General features: G+C 38.3%; 2 protein-coding genes across 3 annotated transcripts; both read right to left on the bottom strand.

Annotated features, from left to right (window-relative positions):
• Positions 1-944: 944 nt before the first annotated feature.
• On the bottom strand, positions 945-8749 carry olfml3b (olfactomedin-like 3b). Its single transcript, XM_047347593.1, is given in 4 exon segments — positions 945-3931; positions 6694-6979; positions 8500-8658; positions 8660-8749. Coding segments are annotated over 4 exon segments (1305 nt in total). The 5' UTR covers positions 8735-8749; the 3' UTR covers positions 945-3146.
• A 2706-nt stretch (positions 8750-11455) lies between these two features.
• On the bottom strand, positions 11456-17340 carry cdk2 (cyclin-dependent kinase 2). 2 transcript variants are annotated; one of them, XM_047347594.1, is made up of 7 exons: positions 16787-17340; positions 15290-15367; positions 15086-15206; positions 14794-14964; positions 13072-13173; positions 12779-12982; positions 11456-12655 (listed from the first exon to the last, which is right to left on the bottom strand). In XM_047347594.1, exons 1-7 carry the CDS (start codon positions 16900-16902, stop codon positions 12551-12553), a joined length of 897 nt encoding a protein of 298 aa, XP_047203550.1. In that variant the 5' UTR covers positions 16903-17340; the 3' UTR covers positions 11456-12550. The 2 variants fall into 2 exon arrangements, with proteins under 2 accessions (XP_047203550.1, XP_047203551.1); XM_047347595.1 differs by lacking the exon at positions 16787-17340 and adding an exon at positions 15472-15512.
• Positions 17341-20321: the final 2981 nt, after the last annotated feature.

Genomic DNA, 20321 nt, shown 5'->3' with positions numbered 1-20321 from the left:
AACCCTTAACACACCGAAATATTATTTCATAAAATATTAAAGTATTAAATATTAAATAATATATTCATATTCATAATCACAACACCTGTTATTTTATATTTGATCATAAATACGTTTGTATGCTTACTGTCAATATTTTTAGGTTACTATAATTTTATTGTTTATAAAATGTTTAAATGTGAAACAAAGATTTATTTCAAGTTTTTTACTGTGTTTTATTGTTTCCTCATTCCTCATAATTAATTTATTTGTCTCTTTTGTTTCTTCAATTTTCCCTTTGTTTTGTTTTTGTTGGTCAGTCTGCTCACTTAGCTTGATCAATTCTAGTGGGTATGCCCCTAGTGGTGTGATGTGTGTCCATTTGTTTTTAACCTCTGTAAGGCATTGATTAAATACAATTATTTGATAGATTGTTATTGCTTATCAATGGTAAAACCAGATTTTAATTTTGTGTATCCTTTTCCCAAAGTCTCATATTAAATTCAACCACTTTTGCTTTACAGCTATAATAAAAGCTACAGCTAAAGAGCCTTCAGAACAGTCGAAAGCCTACACCTTCAATACTGTTGTTCTGATATAAGCAGCTGAACCAGCAGACCTGTAACCAAACTCAGCGTTACCTGTCAATTTGTATTCTTTGCACAAGTCATCAGCATGAAATTAGCATGAAAATCTGTAAAACTTTCATCAAGCTGAACAAAACTAACACTGATCTAAATGTGTTTGTATCTCAACATACAGTACAAAGCCAGATTGGAAAAACCCAATAAGAACTTGTGAAAAAAACTTATGAAAATTACTTGAAAGATGCAGACAGGTGCAAAGAAATGCATCAAATAAATGTGGAATAGAAATACTGGTACAGTTTTCTAGTTTTAATGTAAAATGGCACATGAGCCTTTCACATAATGCATACACACCAAAAAATAAATAAAAATGGCAGGTTTTTATTATGTGAAATATTAGACTTTAATAAATCATATAAATTCCTTTTCAAAATATAATCTGATATTTATCCTGCACAATTCATCTGAAAAACAAAAAAAGTCTGTTAGGAGGAAAAGAATAGAAAGCAACATTAATCTGGTTGCATAAGTGTGCACATCGTTGAACTCACACTCTGTTGAACCACCTTTTGAGTCAGTTTCAAACTTCCCCTAACATGATTTTACACCCATCAGCAATTGTAATAAATCTTGTTAACCATAAAGACAGTCAGGCTGTCCTAGTAGGGGTTTCCCTGACAGTTGCATCCTTTGGCTAAAAACATGGTGTGGAGAAAGATTCTGAAAGATGAAAATGATCTTATTGTTCAAAGGTGTCCACTTTGAGAAGAGTACTAAAAAAACCACAATTTTTATGTACTTTACGACACAGTCCCAACAACTGAGCAAAACATGGAACAACAGGGATATTCCAAAGTTGATGAAAAGATGAGAATATTTCCAGAAAATATTTAAGCCTTGTAACAATATCCCCAAACCTTGTGGGACTATATGTTTGAACTTTTGGGCTATAATTCAAAATAGCATAGCAGAACAACAACGCTGCATATAATTAATGGAACACTAAACCACACTGAAACACCGGGGTGGCAACATTATGCTCTGAAGTTTTTGTTTTTCAGAATGGAGCTGAAGTGTTTTTCATGCTGGATAAAGTTGTGAACAGTCCAAATTACCAGACAGTTTTATCTCAATACCTTCATAAGTCTACGGGAAAACGGAAGATATAGACAGTTTGAAAGTTTTCGGCAATTTCAGCCGCAGCAAACATCCAAAACAACAACAGAATGACATCATGAGACAAGCATCCAAGTTGTGGAATAGTTGAGCCAAGGTAAACAATTACATATGACAGAAAATCTTATGGTTTATCTGAAGAAAGCTGTCCTCACAATCTGATGGATTTGGAGAACTTCTAAAAGGCAGAGTTGTTCAATCTTGCCAGGTTAGGATATTGCATGATGATAGACTTCTACCAAGGGACACTGAACACTTAAATTAAATCAAAAAGTTGCTCAACACTTAATCAGTTTAAGAGGATGCACATGTATGCAGCAAGGTTATTGCACCTTTTCGTAGCTTTTTCCTTATGATCCAATTTGTTTATTGTTTACTTAAATCTTTCAGGAAACATGTCTTATCATTGGTGTGAAAAGTGTTTAAATTATTTATCATGGTCTCATGCTTTTACATCGGATGGAACAGGTATTTTAACATTTTTGATAGTCATTGTACCAGTGCTAGCCTGCTAGCCTGGTCTCACGCATATTCTGACATCCACTATACAGTGACACTACTGAGATTATTAGGATGATGACATTTGGCTTTCTATTGAATAGATCTACAACAAGAAAATTGCTAATAAGGGGCTGGTAAATCAACAAATATATTTTTCGATTAAAAAAACTGTGCTCTGTGCCAAACATGTTGTCTTTTTATTGAGTATAATCTATCTATCTATTTATATGTATTTAAAATAATAAGGTAAATGAATAAAGAAAGAATCGGATTACTTTTGGAAACACATGGGAATTCGCAGTTTTATGGCCTCAACATGAGATGATGTTGTTATTATGCATTTTCTCAGAAAAATTAATAATGAAAAATAAAATAAAGAGTAAGGTCAAAGAAATTGAGTATTAGCTTTAAATATTTTTCTTAACATATATGCAAAAACTATTAAGAATATGTAGAACAGATATAATATTCTCATCTAAATATGAGACACAGGTGCAAATACCTACAATATCTACAAATCAGCGCTTTTTGGTAGGAATTTTGCTGCAATAATTTTCTTTAAAAATTACCAAACAATCTGCATTCACAGCATAAATGATAGCAATGCATGATGTGGTTACATATAATGCGGTAGGTGTTTATTGTGAAAAATAGAGAGGGATGAGTTGTGTACTGCATCTCAGTCATTGATTTGTCAGAGCCTGGAAACTGTTTATCGGGTTACATTAATGGCATTATATATGCAGAATTTTCTGGATTACAAGGTTAGTACAAAGTTTAGCACAGACTATCTAAAGATGAAGACAGATAACTAAAAATATCTTAAATGAAATGTGATCTTTGGTCAGGCCCGACTTGTAGAAAGCATTTTTAAAATACTGGGTTACTTTGGTTTCATTCGGTTCAGATTTCCAGCTTCTTCTTCATGGAAAGCTTGTAGAGGATCTGGTAGCCATCATCCCAGGCATAGAGCAGCTGCTCTTGAGGATTGTACTTCAGACTGGAGTGAAAACTGTAGCGCTTTGGAAAGTAAACTAGAGGCGCCTCCTCGTTTGTCACCAGGTCGTTCACATCAAACACGCACTGCACTCGTGAGCGGCCGGGCTGCTTGGTGTTATACACCACATACAGGGTGCCACAGATGACAAAGGCCGTCTCTGCATTCTCTCTCGGGCAGTTTGTATCCCACATTTGCTCGATGTCCAGGGAGTTGCTATCCATCTTAGCCAGAGAGATGTACCTCTCGTTCTGCCTTGTGGCATAGATAGCCCAGAGGCCCTCCTCGTCCACAGCCAAGTCCATCACCGTCTCAGGGTTCAGGCCATACACAGGAACATGATCTTGCACTGGAAACACCACGCTATCTGTCACTGACTTATTTTCTGTGTCGAATTTTATCACCCTTATTTCTTCGGCCTGATTTACATAATACACGTGATTGTTGTAGACCACATGTCCAGTCCCCTTCCAGGAAGAGGGAATCTTCAGGTCAGTGGACAAAGAGAAGCCCAGCGAGCGGGTAAAGTCCTGAACAGTGTCAAACTCATTGATTGTGTCCTCTGCTGTCCCATTGAAAATGTAGACCTTCCCAGAGGTTCTGCCTGTGTCCTTGGTCCACATCCCCTTTGGCCCTCCGACTCGCTTCAGAATCTTCATGGCTTTTATGCTGGAGATCATATCACTGCAGTCTGTAAAAGACATGGGAACATGCTTTACATAATTGGTCAAAAATATATTTTCCTATTCTTTCGTATTTTAAACAAAACGATTCTTTGTAGTTTCTGTGTCTTCTTTGGATTTTCATTAATGCCATGTCTAGAGTGTTTTAAAATCCAAACCGAAGAGCCTTACACAGGGTGGGGCCTGGTGCCTATTACTAGTGGTCACTGGGTGAGAGGTAGGTACACCAGAATCAGAATCAGCTTTATTGCCACGTTTGTACAGACAAACAAGGAATTTGACTCCACTACACTTTGCTCTCACTGAGGATTTCTTTTTTTTATGGTATATATAATAGTGGAAATAAAAAAAATATTTTTAAATGTACATATATACACAATTGACTTTACATAAGAATTAATGTGAGATCAGTCCAACTATGCATGATGTTGTTCTGGACTGGATGTTGTGTCTGGACGTAATTTACCTTAAGTGTTCTTCAGAGAAACAGCCTGGGGGACAAAACTGTCTCTGTGACGACTGTTTTTAGCAGACTGCGCTCTGTAGCACCGACCTGAAGGTAAAAGCCTAAACAGCTTGTGTGCAGGATGTGTGGGGTCTGCAGAAATTTTAGCTGCTCTTTTCCTGACCCTAGACCTGTACAAATCCTGGATGGAGGGAAGATCAGCCCTGATGATTCTCTCTGCAGGCCTAATTGTTCATTGTAGTCTGGACCTGTCCTGTCTTGTGGAAGAGCAAAACCTCACTTAGACGGACAAAGACAGGACAGATTGAATTATGGCAGTGTAGGAGATGACCAGCAGCTCTTGTGGAAGGTTGTACTTCTTGAGTTGTCTCAGGAGGTTCAGTCTCTGCTGGGCCTTCTTCCAAACATTGTCTTTATGTGAGGACCAAAATGGGTTAAGTTTTGTTTGTATATTAGAGTCTCAGTTTTTGCCGCAGCCACGTTTTGTTCTGTCTGTCAATTAAGTTTATTCGGTACACCTGCTCCAAGTTAATCTGTCTCCTTGCTCCACCTGGTTTTCACTCCATATATACACGCTTGTTCAGTTAGTCATCGTGGAAACATTTCTCAAACCAAGTCTTGTTTTTTAATCATGCCATGCCTGTCTTGCCTACCCATTTGTTGTTTTGTTCTTGCCTCCTGCTGTGAGTGGGTTTTTGTTATTAAACCTTTGCACTTACCATCACGCTCCCTGCTCGTCTGCATTCTGGGTCCTATATCTCGCAAGCCTTAACATTTGGACTTTGGGAGGAAGCTGGAGTATCCACAGAAAACCCAGTCATGCATAGGGAGACCATGAAAACTTCATGCAGAAGGATCATCATCTGGATTCGAATCCACTACCTTCTCGCTGCTAGGCAACAGTGCCAACAATTGTGTCTCTGTGCAACCCTGACTTGTTCGTAGTCCAACCTTTTCTTCCTTTACTTAATCCCATCACCATGTAACCTATAAGCACTGAGCGGACAGACACGATAGCCATCCTCTGGAAAACAGCTGCTTATATCCTTGTCCATTGTCTCTTTTGCATTCATCACCATCACTCACATCAATTCAACATTATATCATACTCCATTCATATCATCCATAACTTTCTGACCAATGGGCTGCAAGCTGTACAGGTGGGTACAACCATGTAAGCAGCGCTCACCATCTGCACTGGAGCACCACAGGGGTGTGTACCAAGCCCTTTTCTGTAAACATGCTAAACAAACAACTGTTTTAGGCCTTGACCAACCACCTTATTCTAATTACACAGTCGTCATTGCACTGCTGACAGCCAAAATTCTCTTGACTGTTGGAAAACAGTTCACAACATGATTTAAAGACAACTATCTCTACCTTAATGTAAGCAAACGAAGAAAATAATCATTGACCCCCTCTCATTTCAACAACATTACCACTTGGCAGTAGAAATTGTGGAGAACTTTAAACGTCTTAGACTCACACAGGACAATAAACTCACCTTGAACCTACATACCCTAAACATTCAAAAGAGAAGCCAACAGAGACTTTCCGCCATGCATACATTCAAATACCTGTAGAGTAAATGAGTCTGATTTTTTTTGCCCATGATATCAAGAAATCTGTTTAACTCCCACATGGCCAAATATTTGAATCTACACTCACCATTTTCATTGTTTTTGTTGTAAAACTAATTGGTTTTATAACAATGTATCTTTCATAACAGGAGAAATGAAAGATTTCTGTCAAATTCCCCCAGAGTGCAGTGAAGTCATGTAATTGTCTCCAAACACTGAAGTTATTTCACTCTGAACCTTCTGGAAAAGTTTGGATTTCAAAGCTTGTTCCTACCATCATTTGTGTTTGCCCCCTAGGAGAAGGGGGCAAACACACTACTTGTCCATTACATGGAGAGCACTACTCTTCAAACTAAGAGCCCTCTTATTTTAAAGATCCAGATAACTAAAAGGCTTAAACCAAACATGAAAAAGGGATTTAATTGTGATTTCAAAATAAATATATAAAATAATAAATTCCCCTTAAAAAATAATAGACTCAGTCTTGAATCTGTGAATATGTTAGATTATTACTAAAAGGGGTTTCCTCATTGGCATCCACCAGCAATCAACATGGCACATAAATAAATAAATAAATTACTCTTATCTTTGTTAGTTGATCAAAAAAACTGCAGTTTGATAGGAAAAAAAAAAGTGGGCATATTTATCCGGACTGACTCAAACATGGACAGATGTTTCCCCTCGTGCAACACGGGAGGTTCAGTGTACTAACAGAACATCTCACCTGTGAGTTTGAAATATTTAGCCTTCTGCTTCTCCTTAACCAGAGTCACCTGCTGCTCTATCAGCCTGTCGTCCACGTCCACGCATGGCTGAGCACCGTTTTGCGTTTCCAGGTAGTCCAGTTCCCGTTCAACCCGGTCCACCCTTGTCCCCACACCGTCCAGGGTCATCCTGATTGTTTCTTTTTCTTTATCTAGACTCTCCAGCTGAGAAACCATCTGCTGCTTCAGCTCCCGCAGCTCAGAGGCATAGCGTGTGGTCTGCTCCTGCCACAGAGAGATCCTGTCCTGTTTAAACAAAGCTAATTAGAGCAACCTGAGTCTGACCACAATTTCTCAAGATGTTTATTTTATCCTGTAATTGAAAATAAATTGCTAGACATTACACTAACCCACAATTCTCTGTACTGAGGGCATCCTTTAATCAGGAAGGTTCAGCCCACATGTGGCAAGCATCCACCCTGACTAAATGTCTTTCTGGAAAAGGATCTAAGATCTGTTGCAGATACTTTGTAATATATTTTATAAATAATCTTCTTTGCCATTGATGACTAAATGTGTTGTATGGGCTCAGGGGGATGGTAAAAGATGAAAATGATTTAAAATTGTGTGAATTTCTCTGAGGGAGGGAGCTGCAGACATGAAATAATTACATATAGCGCCATAAAAAGTATTTGACAGATTTCTTTTGTTTTTGCTTTTGTAAAAAAACATTTAATAAACCTTAATAAATAATAACATTCTGTGAAAATGGCATGTAGTATTTACTCGGGATGTTAAAATTTGTTCGATGATGTAAAACATTGAAACATTTCAGCTGCCATCAAGCGTTTGTGATAACTGGCAATGAGTTTTTTACGTCACTGTGGAGGAATTTTCTTTAAAGAACTGTTTTAATTCAGTCACAATGGAGGGTATGCACAACCTGTTTAGAGCCATGTTAAAGCATTTTAATCAGAGTCAGGTTTAGGCTTTGACCATGGTGCTCCAAAAACATCATTTTGCATCTTCAGATCATTCGGACTTGAACACATGGGTGTGCTTCCTGCTTGCATAACCAAAGTGAGCCTGAACTTAGGTCGCAAGCTGATGGCTGAACATTCTGCATTAGGATTTTCTGGTAGCGAGTCAAATTCATGGGTCCATCAATTATGGCAAGTTATGCAGGTCCTGAAGCAACAAAGCAGATAAGCCAGTCATTAATTAATTTACTTGTACTGGTTCAAAATGCTGCTGCAGGCCTTTCAACTAATACCAAAAAACAGGAACACATCATTCCTGTTTTAGCATCTCTACATTGGCTTCCAGTAGGTTTCTGGATTGATTTTAAAGTTATTTTATTTGTTTTTAAATGTTTAAACGGTCTCGCCCCTCAGTATCTGGTATCAGCGTAAAGCACTTTGGTCAACGGTGTGGTCTTTAATGTGCTTTATAAATAAAGTTGTATTATATTGTTTCATAAAATCTGTAAATAGTTTTTTTTTTTTTTATCACACAGTAAAACCTGCACAAGATCACTGTGATGAACCTCTACTGGAATATCACCCCTACAAAAAAATGTTTTCACCATTATGTCATTTTTGGAAACTTCAGCATTTTTTACATCCTTCTGCACATGTAACGTCAAGCTTAAGAGCTGTAGACCCATGGAGAAAGCTCATGGTCCACATTAGTCTAACAAATCAATTTTTCCCTTCATTTTCCCCAGGATTTGCCTACATCTGCATTCCATTGCATCGGTTCCCGTAAGTTTCCTCTGTGGGGGAAAATGGGAGCTTATGGCTCTGCAGGAAAATAAAAAGTCTTACCTCAATAGCAAGGAGCCTCCTTTCCAAGTAGTCAATAAGAGCTTGGTGCTGAGCGGTGGCAATGTAGACCAAAGTAAGCAAGAACACAAGTCCTCTCATTTTGCTTCGGCTCAGGCACTTTTCGGTCACGGTTAAAACCTGAGTAGATGTCAGCGAGAGTGTGTGCAGGAGCCAGCAGACTCCCAGAGGTGGGCCGGAATGTTTTACTAAGCTGTCTGGGTGGAGCCACAACCATATGGATTACTTCTTACCATACTTTTTTATCTTGTTGGATGATGTTAGAAGAAAAACAACAGGGAAGCACTTTTGAATGAACTTGGGTGTTTGGCTTTAAGGGTGCCGGACCTTCATTCTCTTTAAAGAGGCTCACAGCCAGAGGTTACATAAGAGAAAGAAGCAAAAAATGCGAGGTGCTCTTCTCCTGTGTTCAGTGAAAGAAACCAGTGGCTGGAGATCACATTTAAAAGGAAATGCACATCCTATTCTGTTCTTTTTACCAAACTGTCTGTACAGCATTCTTTATCAGGATATACAGAATAAATATCAAGCACGTCAACAATTTTCTCAGTAAATTTATTTCAAATGGGGCTTTTAACATAAAAATCACCCTCAGTATCGGTAACATCCCAATTAATCCACACATATTAAGAGATTGAAACAAACAAATCCATAAATTATGTGTGGTAAAGTGGACTTACACAGGGACTAAGTGTTGAACACAACTGGTAAAACTGATTAGCCGAAAAGCCTTCATTGGGAATGGCAACTTCAAGATGTCTGTCTGGAGAAGCTAGTCGCTGCATAGCTCAGATGTGATTTTGGCACATTTTTCCACACAAAGTGTTTTTGTATCTTGAAGGTTGGAGTCTGGTGATTGGCTGGGCTATAACTCTCACAAGTCAACTGAGCTTCCCTGGCTAAAGAAAAAACATCCCCACAGCATAATACTTTCACTGCTGTGTTTGCCTGGGGGGAAGGCATGTTACTTGTTAAGGTATATATGTGTTTTGAATAAAGGCCAAAGAGTTGATCCAAGCACCTTCTTACATGTGTTGCTGTGTTCCCTACATGGTTTGTGGAGAACTTTGACTCTCTACAGGACTTTCTTTCTCTCACTCTCCCACAAAGGCCAAATTTGTGGGGTATGTAATTCATAGTTGTCCTGTCCTTATGGATCTCTGCAGCTCCTCCAGACGTACCTTGGGTCTTTTTATGCACTCCTAGACCCAGCCTCTCAGTTTAGATGAGGCAGCCAAGTCTTGGTAGGTTTGCAATTTACTGATACTCTTAACTTTTAGACAATGGATTGAACAGCACCCTGTGAGGTTTTCAAGGCTTGGTATATTGTTTTATAATTTTTCCCTGATCTAACTTCCTTCACAACTCTTTCCACAACCTGCTCTGTTCCTTGGTCTTCATGATGCTGTAAGTTCAGTTCTCCAATTAACCTTTGGGGCCTTCACAGAACAGCTGGATGTATACCGACATTAAATTGTACACAAATGAACTCTAAAAGTTCAATATTTTTTTCATTACACAGTGAAATATTTCAAGCCTTTACTTCTTGTAATTTTATTGATTAAGGCTTACAGATAATAAAAACCCATTCATTAGTGTCTCAGAAAAATTTAATATTGTGAGAAAGTTAAATATTAGAAACTTATGGTCTCACACTCTAACCAGCTAATTAACTCAAAACAGCTGCAAAGATCTCCTGAGGCTCTAAATGGTCTCTCAGTCTGGATCAGTTGGCTACACAATCATAGGGAAGACTGCTAACTGTACAGATGTCCAGAAGACAGTCATTCACACCCTCCATAAGGAAGGTAAGCCACAAACGATCATTGCCAAAATGCTGGTTGTTCACAGTGCTGTATCCAGGCAAATTAATGGTTGAGTGGACAAAAAAAGTGTGTTTGGAAAAGGAACTCCAGCAACAAGAATAACTGCAGCCTTGAGAGGATTGTCAAGAAAATTTATTCAGGAATTTGGGAGAGATTCACAAGACGTGGACTGAAGCTGGATTAAGAGCGCATCAAGAGCCACTATACAAAGACGAATCTTATCCTGAATCAGAGACATCAGAAGCTTCTTATTAGGCAAAAAAGAAGACATGGACTGTTGCTCAGTGGCCCAAAGTTTTCTTTTCAGATGAAAGTAAAGCTTGCGTTTCATTTGGAATTCAAAGTGCCTGAGTCAGGAGGAAGAGTGGAAAAGCACAGAATCCATGTTGCTTAAAGTTCATTTTAAAGTTTCCAGTCGGTTATGATCTGGGGTTCCATGTTAGCTGCTGGTGTTGACCCACTGTGGTTTCTGACGTCCAGAGTCAACACAGCCACCTACCTGGAAATCTTAGAGGATTTTATGCTTCCTTCTACTGACAAACTTTATGGAGATGTTGATTTCATTTTCCAGCAGGACTTGGTACTGCTGCCAAAGGTACTAAGCTCTGGTTCAATGCTCATGTGCTTGAATATAAGGAGTATTACCAAGAGGAAGATGAGACCCAACAATACAGATGATGTGAAGGCTGCTATCAAATCAACCTGGGCTTCTATTACACCTCAGCAGAACCACAGAATGATCGCCTCCATGCCCCGCCACAAAAGGAGCCCCAGCCAAGTATTGAGTGCATAAACATTAACATATTTTTCAAAAACTTGAAAATGTTTAAAACTTCCTTTTTTATTGAGCCTATACAATATTCTAATTTTCTCAGATGCTGAATTTTGAGCTTTCATTTTCTGTAAGCCATAATCATCAAAATTACAATAAAAGCTTATTTTTGATCGGTGTTGAATTTATGTTCAGTTTTGCTCTGAAATGACAAAAAAATATTGAACTCTATCATGATGTTCCATTTTTTTTGGACATACTTGTACTTATTTACTGATTGATGATTATTTACCTGGATTTTATTTAGTGGTACCACAGTAAATGGGACTGAACACAAAGGTGCACCACACTTTTTTAATTTTTATTTGTCCAAAAACATTTTGGAAAACCATGTATAATTTTTTGACAACTACGTCCCACTTATTGCTAGTCTATTACATTACAGTTGTAATGTGACAAAGTTAAAAAAGCTTAAGGGTTAACAGTACTTTTGCAAGGTACTAATAATTATAATGCTCGGTATATATTTGTACAAAAACTGTTAATTGAAAACTTTCTAACATCCTTTAAGTATCAGTCAGCTGCTTAGGTTTTACTTTCCTTAAAGTGAAAATAATTTGTTTTAACAGTAAGAGACAGACTCCGGTCTCAGATCCTATTTGGCAGATTTATCACAAGCATCTTGAACGTCTCCTAATCGTTCAAAATGAACAATTCCCCTCGATAATCTCCAGCACAACCAGCAGGTATCTAAACAGGTTTATTTTTTTTAACTGGATATAAACAATATGTATAAAAACTGTGCATTGAGTTTGAATAAAAGCTTAAGAACAATGCAACAGCATGTTTAATTCTGTAAAACGACAACGGACTATTTTAAATCAGAGCTGCAAGAAAAGATATGTCAACCCAAAAAAACTGTTGAGATCCGTTGCTCTGTTAGCACCAGCTTGTTGCGCTCAGAGTCATCACTCCGTCTGGTTTCAGTTGCACCTCAAGGTTACAAACAATAGAGATTACTTTATTTGCACAATCCCACAAATTCCTCAACTGGGTTTGACTCTAATCAACAAACTACTTGAACTTGGACATCCAGGAGCTACCTTTAACATGTAAACTGGGAAGTTCACTAACAAACACTGCTGTGACCGGAACTCTTTCAAAGAACACCTTGAATCATCAATAACAGATCAAATATGCCAGCTGTGCATAAATATGCTCAATAAAATTAGACATGACAGTTACACGTTTGGAACCATAACAGTAGAACTTCCATCCAGCTACTTAATGGCTGCTTTTAGATACTGAGGAACCCTGTGGCTCCAGTAGTTGTCCAGGTTCTCTGTGTATTCCGGGCACAGGACTGAAGCAGGGCAGGTGGTCCTTATTGCTTAGACGTTGCTCCGATTTCAACCAGCCTGATACTTGGCACTAATCACAGTCTCAGATGAGGAAGTGGCATGGAGACATCCCGGAAGAACCGATGTACAAGTGCATTTTTGGCAGAAATCCTCTTATTTGGGTCATAACTCAGCATTTCCTAAAAAACAAATAAAAAAAAAGAAATCAAATCACAAACTGTCAACCACACATCAGTATTTATCTCTGTATCACTTGCCAACATTGCTTTTTAAATAAATGAATTAATCTCAAATGTTCTCACTGCCAGTAGCTCCCTGCCGTCCTCATCGAGGAGAGGCACCACCTTGGCCAAGTCCTGCCGAGCCCACTTGGGGAAGGATGGTTTGTAGTCGGGCATTGATGTGACTCCAGGCCACACGTTTTCATCCGGCGTTCCCAAGGTACGGAAGATTCTGAATAACTGATCTATCTCCGAGTCACCGGGGAATAACGCCCTCCTGGTGACCTGTGGACCGAAAGCAACCATACTGCTGGTTATAGACCACTCTTGCCTAGCCTGACAGTTATTGTGAGAGACCAGGCCGGTCACATTACCATTTCAGCAAAGATGCACCCCAAACTCCAGATGTCAACAGCTGTGGAGTAGTATTTGCAGCCCAGGAGAATTTCTGGTGCTCTGTACCAAAGTGTAACTACCTGGAAAATATGGGAAACACTATTTCTTCCAGTAAGGAAACAATAATTTGAATATCAAGGACATTTTTTGATCTCCAGGTTTTGCAGAGCCTTTTTTTTTTCATTCTGATTTCTCTTTCTGAGCGATATAATAAGAAGGTATATGAATTTTTTGTAGACTGTCGTAGGAGGTTGAGATTTATGTTGGGAGCAGAAACAACACCACAAGATTGTGAGAAAGTAGTTGCTGTAAAACAGAATTTTACTATTATGAAACAAATTATCTTGGAATTCAGATTTTAAACAGTCTTTAGCATTGTATAATAGCAATTAACAAGGTTAGCATTATTTAAACAGCAGTTCCCGCTAAGAGAAGGTATCTGTACTGAACTTCAAGATTTACAAAAAGCTCCAGACATTTCCAAATCCAACACATTCTATAGCAGACGGAGATTAAAAGCTCAAAAGGACACATCAAACGAACTTTGCTGTACTCCGTTCAACCTTCCTATTATCTGCTTAAAACCTTGTTCTCTCTCACAGCCCCAATGAACCGCAGACATGTCTTCACATACCATAGAAAATAGTTTCCTTCTAATGCCTGGTTCACACGGCAGGATTTTTATGCCGATTTCTGGCCCGATCTTCCCCTTTCGACACGCCCTGATTATCGTGATGGCTCTTAAGATAATCTGATGGGATATTCCTGCCATTTGTGGTGTGTTAAGAGTGATCTAGTCTGCTCGGAAGAACGTCTCGACGGCTCCGACCTCAAATCAGAGATATTCAACATGTTGGATTGTCTTGACCTGATATCCTACCGTGTGGGGTGTTCCGAGGACAAACAAACACGCAGCCTGTTGAATGCCACGTATAGGCAATCAGAAAGCGAGGTGACACACACACATGGAGGGGAAATATTCTGAACTCATGTTTGATCTCGAGAGGGTTTGCGAGATTTCGACATCTGAATATCCGTGTGAAATCTGTTAGTGTGTGTGTGTGTGGGGGGGGGGGGGGGTGTTGTGCTTGCTGTGTGGCTGCACACCACACACTGTAGGACCAAACCTGTTACATCTACGATTCTGTATTGTCACGGGTGGGGTCTCTTAGGTTTTAAACGTCAACTTGCCGTGTGAACCAGGTACAAGCAGTTTTTTTTTTTTTTTTTAAATCCATGTTCTTAATTTGATCTCATTTTTAAACAATTAACTGATACTGGAAAAACTGAGAGTTCTTCACTCGAGAACTGTGTCCACGCTAACGAGGGCTGTTGTCAGCATGGCCTGGTAAGCTCTTATGTACACCGTTCATTTATTCACTGATCGGTGGGGAAGAAAATCTAATTTTTGAGCTTTCGGCCGGTCGGCCAGGGCCAATCAATATAGGATGATTAGAGTTAACAGAAGCTTTCTCGATACACTCTACAAAAATGTGCCAAACATTTAAAAAAACATCACTTTGAATAAGCCTGTGGATCAACATGGAACAATAAAAGACTTTGCATGCTATGTGTTTTTTTGTTTTTATTCATTAATTGACCCTTTACTAGCAGAACGTCGTAGTTTTTTTTTTTTTAGAAGCCAGATGTGGGGAAAAGAATAAGAGATCCTTTCCTTAAAGACTGCACCACCATCTTACCTCATGTGTGTAAGTGCGTACAGGTACTCCGAAGGCCCTTGCCAGGCCAAAGTCCGCCAGCTTGATCTCTCCTTGGGCGTTGATAAGGAGGTTCTGGGGCTTCAGGTCTCGATGAAGAACTCTGTGAGAGTGGCAGAAGGCCAGGCCTTGCAGAAGCTGGAAAAGATAACTCTAAAACAGAGAGACAAACATAATAAATAAACGTACACTCAGAAATATTGGTTCAAACCTGCACCGAAAATATATTTATATCACTGGGACAGTATTAAGATAGACATGAGGCGATGAATACCTTAACCAAAGGCAGCGGGATGCCAGTGACTGAGGAAGAGTCCATGAACTTTTTCAGATCCTGGTGAAGGAACTCAAAAACAAGATAAAGTTTGTTCTCCGTGTGGATGACGTCTCGCAGCCTAAAGCAGCACAATAAATAAGTTGGTTTAAAAATCGGAAAGTCCAAACTGCATAATCATGATTTATGTTATTCTAAACTTACTTGACAATGTTTGGATGACTGAGTTCTTTGAGAAGTGAAATTTCTCGGATGGCTGTGCTGGGAACGCCCTCGGTTTCCCTGGACAGAATGCAAAGCATTAGTTATCAGCCCATTTCTTCAGTCATTCACAGCAAACAGGATCATGATTAAAAATGGTTAACCTTAATGAATTTAAAGGTTACCTTAGCCAAGCATACACCTGACACATCAACTCAGAAAGACGCTCTTTGGGCTCTTAAAACACACAAGTTGAATATTTAATGTTTGTTCGGTGTTTAGGGCCTCATCAAGGCTTGATAAATACGGAAACTCTAAAGTGTTAGGTTACTCAAAAGAATGTCAGTGTACTGTACAGCATTTGCACTCTATACATGGTCAGGGCTCCTTTTGCTTGAATTACTGCATCACTTGAGATGATCCTCAAACATGGACATGGTTCAGAAGAAGGCCCAGCAGAGACTGTACTTCCTGTGACAACTCAAGAAGTACAACGTTCCACAGGAGCTGCTGGTCATCTTTTCCACTGCCATCATTCAGTCTGTTTTTTTCTTTAATAGCAGACTTCAACTTGTCAACATTGTCAGCTATTTTTCCTGGTAGATGGCTGCACTGATTTTAACCTTGATAAATCACCCTGGACTACTGCTAGTTTCTAAAAGAAACACAAAATTGACTTTCATCTGAGGGAAAGATTTTGGACCACAATCCTTTTTCCCCATAGCTCTGGTAAGACGCTTCTGGTGTAGTCTCTGGTTCATGAGTGGCTTCAAACAAGGACTATGACAGTTGTAGCCCATGGCTGTTGAAGGACTGAAACCAGCCCCTGTCCGCAATTTATTAATCTCTCCGAAACTCTTGGATGGGCTTTGTCTCATGATCCACTTTAGGCCAACGGTATTTCTGATGCTTGAGCAACTTTTTCAACCAGTTTTTCCTTCCACTTAACTTTTCATCAGTATGCAATGCAGCACTCAATACACAGCCACATTGTTTAGCAATGATCTTTTGTAGCTTAACCTTTTTGTAGCAGTCTTTCTTTTTGATTGGTCTCATGTAATATAATTTTCTGAGAATGTGAATTTGGGATTTTTAATTATCTGTAAGCCATAACTGCCATTTTTTCATAAATACATGCTTGAAAAATATTTGGCTTCTAACGAATTGGCATATCTATATACTTCTTGAGTTGCACTTTGGTGAAATTTTTGTTTACTCAGAAGAAACTAGTTCATCCCCAAAAAAAAACAACTATTTATTAAGCTTCAGGAAACACGAACAAATGTATATAAGACTTTTTATCTTAATTTTTTGTTTTGTTTTAACTTGCTGCAGGAGTGTATCTAAAACTGAGGAAAATAAATATTAAATTGATGTAAATGTATATTAAAGAGTAACAATCAAATACAGTTGAGTTAATTGTTCCTGGTAGAAGTTAGTTATTACCTTCACTATCGGCGGCACATTATAACTTACAACACCAGCGGTGTCTTAACTTACGTGTCCAGTCTGATTTTCTTTAGAGCAACAGTTTCTCCAGTCACTTTGTTCTTAGCCTTGTATACCACTCCATACGTCCCTTCGCCTATTTTCTCCACCTTCTGAAACGTATCCATCTTTGTGATTAAATCCGACAGAACTGAGTAGGGGGGCAGCTTAACCGGGCTGCTCTCTTTGTGTCAGAGCTAACGGCTACAGGGGCAGACGTTAGGGAGCAACGCGGGGACCGTCCGACTGCTCCTCGGACGGCTTCCTTCATTCAACACGGGGACGCTTCAACGAGAGCAAGGGGTCGAGGACAGGGTCTGTTGGATCCAAGCACAGCTAACGAAAACGAAAGAAACGGAACATGTGTACAGCCTGTTAATGAACAAACGCGTAAATCTGAGGGTTGGCGCGTCGGTGGCTCCTCAGGGGAAACTACTGAACCAACACAACGTTTCCCGCGTTGTGCGGGTGCATTCGATTATGTTTCCGGGACATACCGGATATTACTGATGAGTGATATTTTAATGGTTATTTTACTGCTTTTCTAACAGCGCCCTCCCTTCGAAACTTAACCAATGATTTTGGTCTGTTAAATTTAATATATATTCATTTGTATTGTATTAAATTCCTTTTTTTCTTTCGAATAGCTGCTCGGCTGGTTGTCACAGGAATACGCGGTTAACAGACCTCATTGGTCACATGATCACAATTCGACGACGTTGTTACCGACGTAGTCATTATGGGAGGACAAAGGCTCTGTCAGATTATTATTATTATAAAATACATACACACACACACACACACATATATATATATATATATATATATATATATATATATATATATATATATATATATATATATATGTGTGTATATATATAATGAAAACGAGGCATTTAAGATTAGAATATCACTTTAAACCAATTAAAAACACTTTTTTAATTCAGAAAAGTGGACTTAATTGTTATTTTAGAAGGGTACTTTAAATGACAAACGAGCCTCATCGGAACGCATGTTCTAATTTTTTGAATATGACTGTACATGTTAGCTCTCTTATAGGACCTATGGCATTAGCTCCAACAAGAGAACCAAGAAGACTCAGTAACGCCCTCTAGTGGCATTCAACTTGTTGGTATTTAAAGTATTTTTCTTGTGTGCTTTTAATTCGTCTGTTTGAAGGGAATCTCTGGTCTCTCGATATTCTTGAGTAAACCTTTATCAGTTAGTGCTTATTGAGACAAGAAGCCACAAGTCTAGTGTTTATCTAATTATTTATTAATGTATTATATTATTATAGAAATTGCTATATGTATGTGTGTACAACATCTTTTACATAATCGTCCTCTTTGTCTTCTTCTTCTTATTATTATTATTATTGTTGTTGTTGTTGCTGTTGTTATTGTTGTTTTCAGCTTTTTCTGACATCTTTATTATTTATTAATTACTATACTTCATTGTTTTTTGGAATAACTACATAAAACAAGCAGACATTTTATAAACGTGAATGCACAAATGCACACACACACACAGAAGGAAAGAAAAAAAATCAATGAGTGCTTATATTAGATGTGTCCACTAATTTCAATAATGACCCTTCAGTTATAACAGGGATTGTAACAATAACTTTTACAATTATCTGTTTATCTTTGTTTGAGAAAGTAAAAATATCAGCTGTGAGAAACTAAAGTTTTACGTCATGGCTCCTTGTGATCATGTGAGCTCCGTGTATTCATTCAGGCTGGTGGCTGGAATAAAGCTTTACGAAGCCGTGGTAAAAAACAGCAAACTAAAACAACCAATGGTGCATCCTGTTGCACAGCCCTATTGGGCTTTAAGAGAGGATGGACCAGTTCACCAATTATACATGCAACAAAGCAACCTAACATAGACCAAATCAGGACAAAGTTTGACATACTTACTATGCCCTGTTTAATACTTTTTTTATCTCATCGCCCAACTATGAAAAAATCCACTCTGCTTTCATAAAGCTTAGTGACAGCTTTAGCAGCTTTAACTAAAAGACAGCAAGGCACAGCGCTTAATCAGCCTGGGAGACTGAAAGTCAATACAATCATATGTGAACAAGATGTTTTTGTCTTTTGCAACATCCACTATGTCTCCTTTGAAATACATTGATTTGACCTATGAAATCAAGTAATTTAAGATGTCCTTTGACACACGAAGAATTTGCTTCTGTCTGTTTACACATAGAAAGCATTCATAATAACACCGCACATGAGCAAAGCCCAGAGGCTTAACACCGCTCAACACAAGCAAACCTAACAGTTAACAAGATTATGGTTTAGAGCAATATCCCTAAACTAATTTTCATTTTAGTCAGAGGTTTTCCTTCTAGCTCAGTTGTTGGTTTCTAAGAAAACCTTTAATGTGATTGTAATGCATAAAAAACGTATTCACACCTCTGCAGATTTTTTCCATTTAGTCTTGTTACAATCATAAACTTCAATGCATTTTATTGATTGACCAACAGAATTTACTGCATTATAGAACATAAAAAGGAAAAGATTTTGATTTTGAATTGTTTAGGAATAAAACATTAAAAAGTCTGTTGTGTGTTTGTACTCAGCCCTCTTCACTCTGATACCCCAAAACAAAATCCAGTGCAACCAACTGCCTTCATATGGTCCTTAATTAGTAAATAGAGTGTGACATTTTATACCAGTATGAATCCAGGTCTTCTGCAAAGGCCTCAGGGGTTTGTTAGAGTGCAACCAGCAGGGGACAGGGATGCTGCTGGTTACAGATGTGAAGATGAAGGGAACTAAGTACATCGCAATCCGTGTAGAAAAACTTGATAGCTGTTAAAAAGACTTGGCACTGGGGCAGAAGTTCACCTTCTAGAAGAAGAAAACAACCCTAAACATACAGACAGAGCTACCATAGAATGATTTAAATCAAAGTATTTTCATAAGTTGGAATGGGTCAATAGAGATTCAAGGATTTAAGGATTTTTATTGTCATACCAGCTCAAACTTACATGTTAAGGTATGAAATTCTGACTCAGATCCTGGTTAAGAAGCCTAATTAAGTTTAACAGAAAAAACTGAATCTAACAATAAATAGCAATCAGTAAGAATATGTGCAGGGAAGAGCAAAAAAAAGCTGGTTCTGCAAAGTATTGATTCAGGGTTCTGTACCTCACTTTTCAAATCTGTATTGTGTGAAGGCTATGTATTAATTTCCGTCCACTTAACAATTATATGGTACTTTGCGTTGGTTTATCTAATCTGGATAAGTGATGGATGTACTAACAAATGTTTGAATTTCACATCTATTATTTTTATCTATAGGAGGAAGTTTTCTCATGCTGTTCTTGGTTTTGTGAAATTTTAAGAAATCTACAGTTAAATTTACAGTAAAAAAATTACATCCCACTTGTTTGGTAAAACACAGAATATGTTGAATGATTTCTGCAGAGGCTGTGAACTGATGTGCCTTAATGGTTCTGTCCAGACAGCCTTATTGATCGGGTTTTAGACAGCAGTCCTAAATGCCCTTTAATTTGTTTTCACAGTTAGTTCAGGCA

This window comes from Girardinichthys multiradiatus, chromosome 20 (assembly GCF_021462225.1).
Source record: "Girardinichthys multiradiatus isolate DD_20200921_A chromosome 20, DD_fGirMul_XY1, whole genome shotgun sequence".
Taxonomy (NCBI): Eukaryota; Metazoa; Chordata; class Actinopteri; order Cyprinodontiformes; family Goodeidae; genus Girardinichthys; species Girardinichthys multiradiatus.
This window is presented reverse-complemented; position numbering and strand designations above follow the sequence as displayed.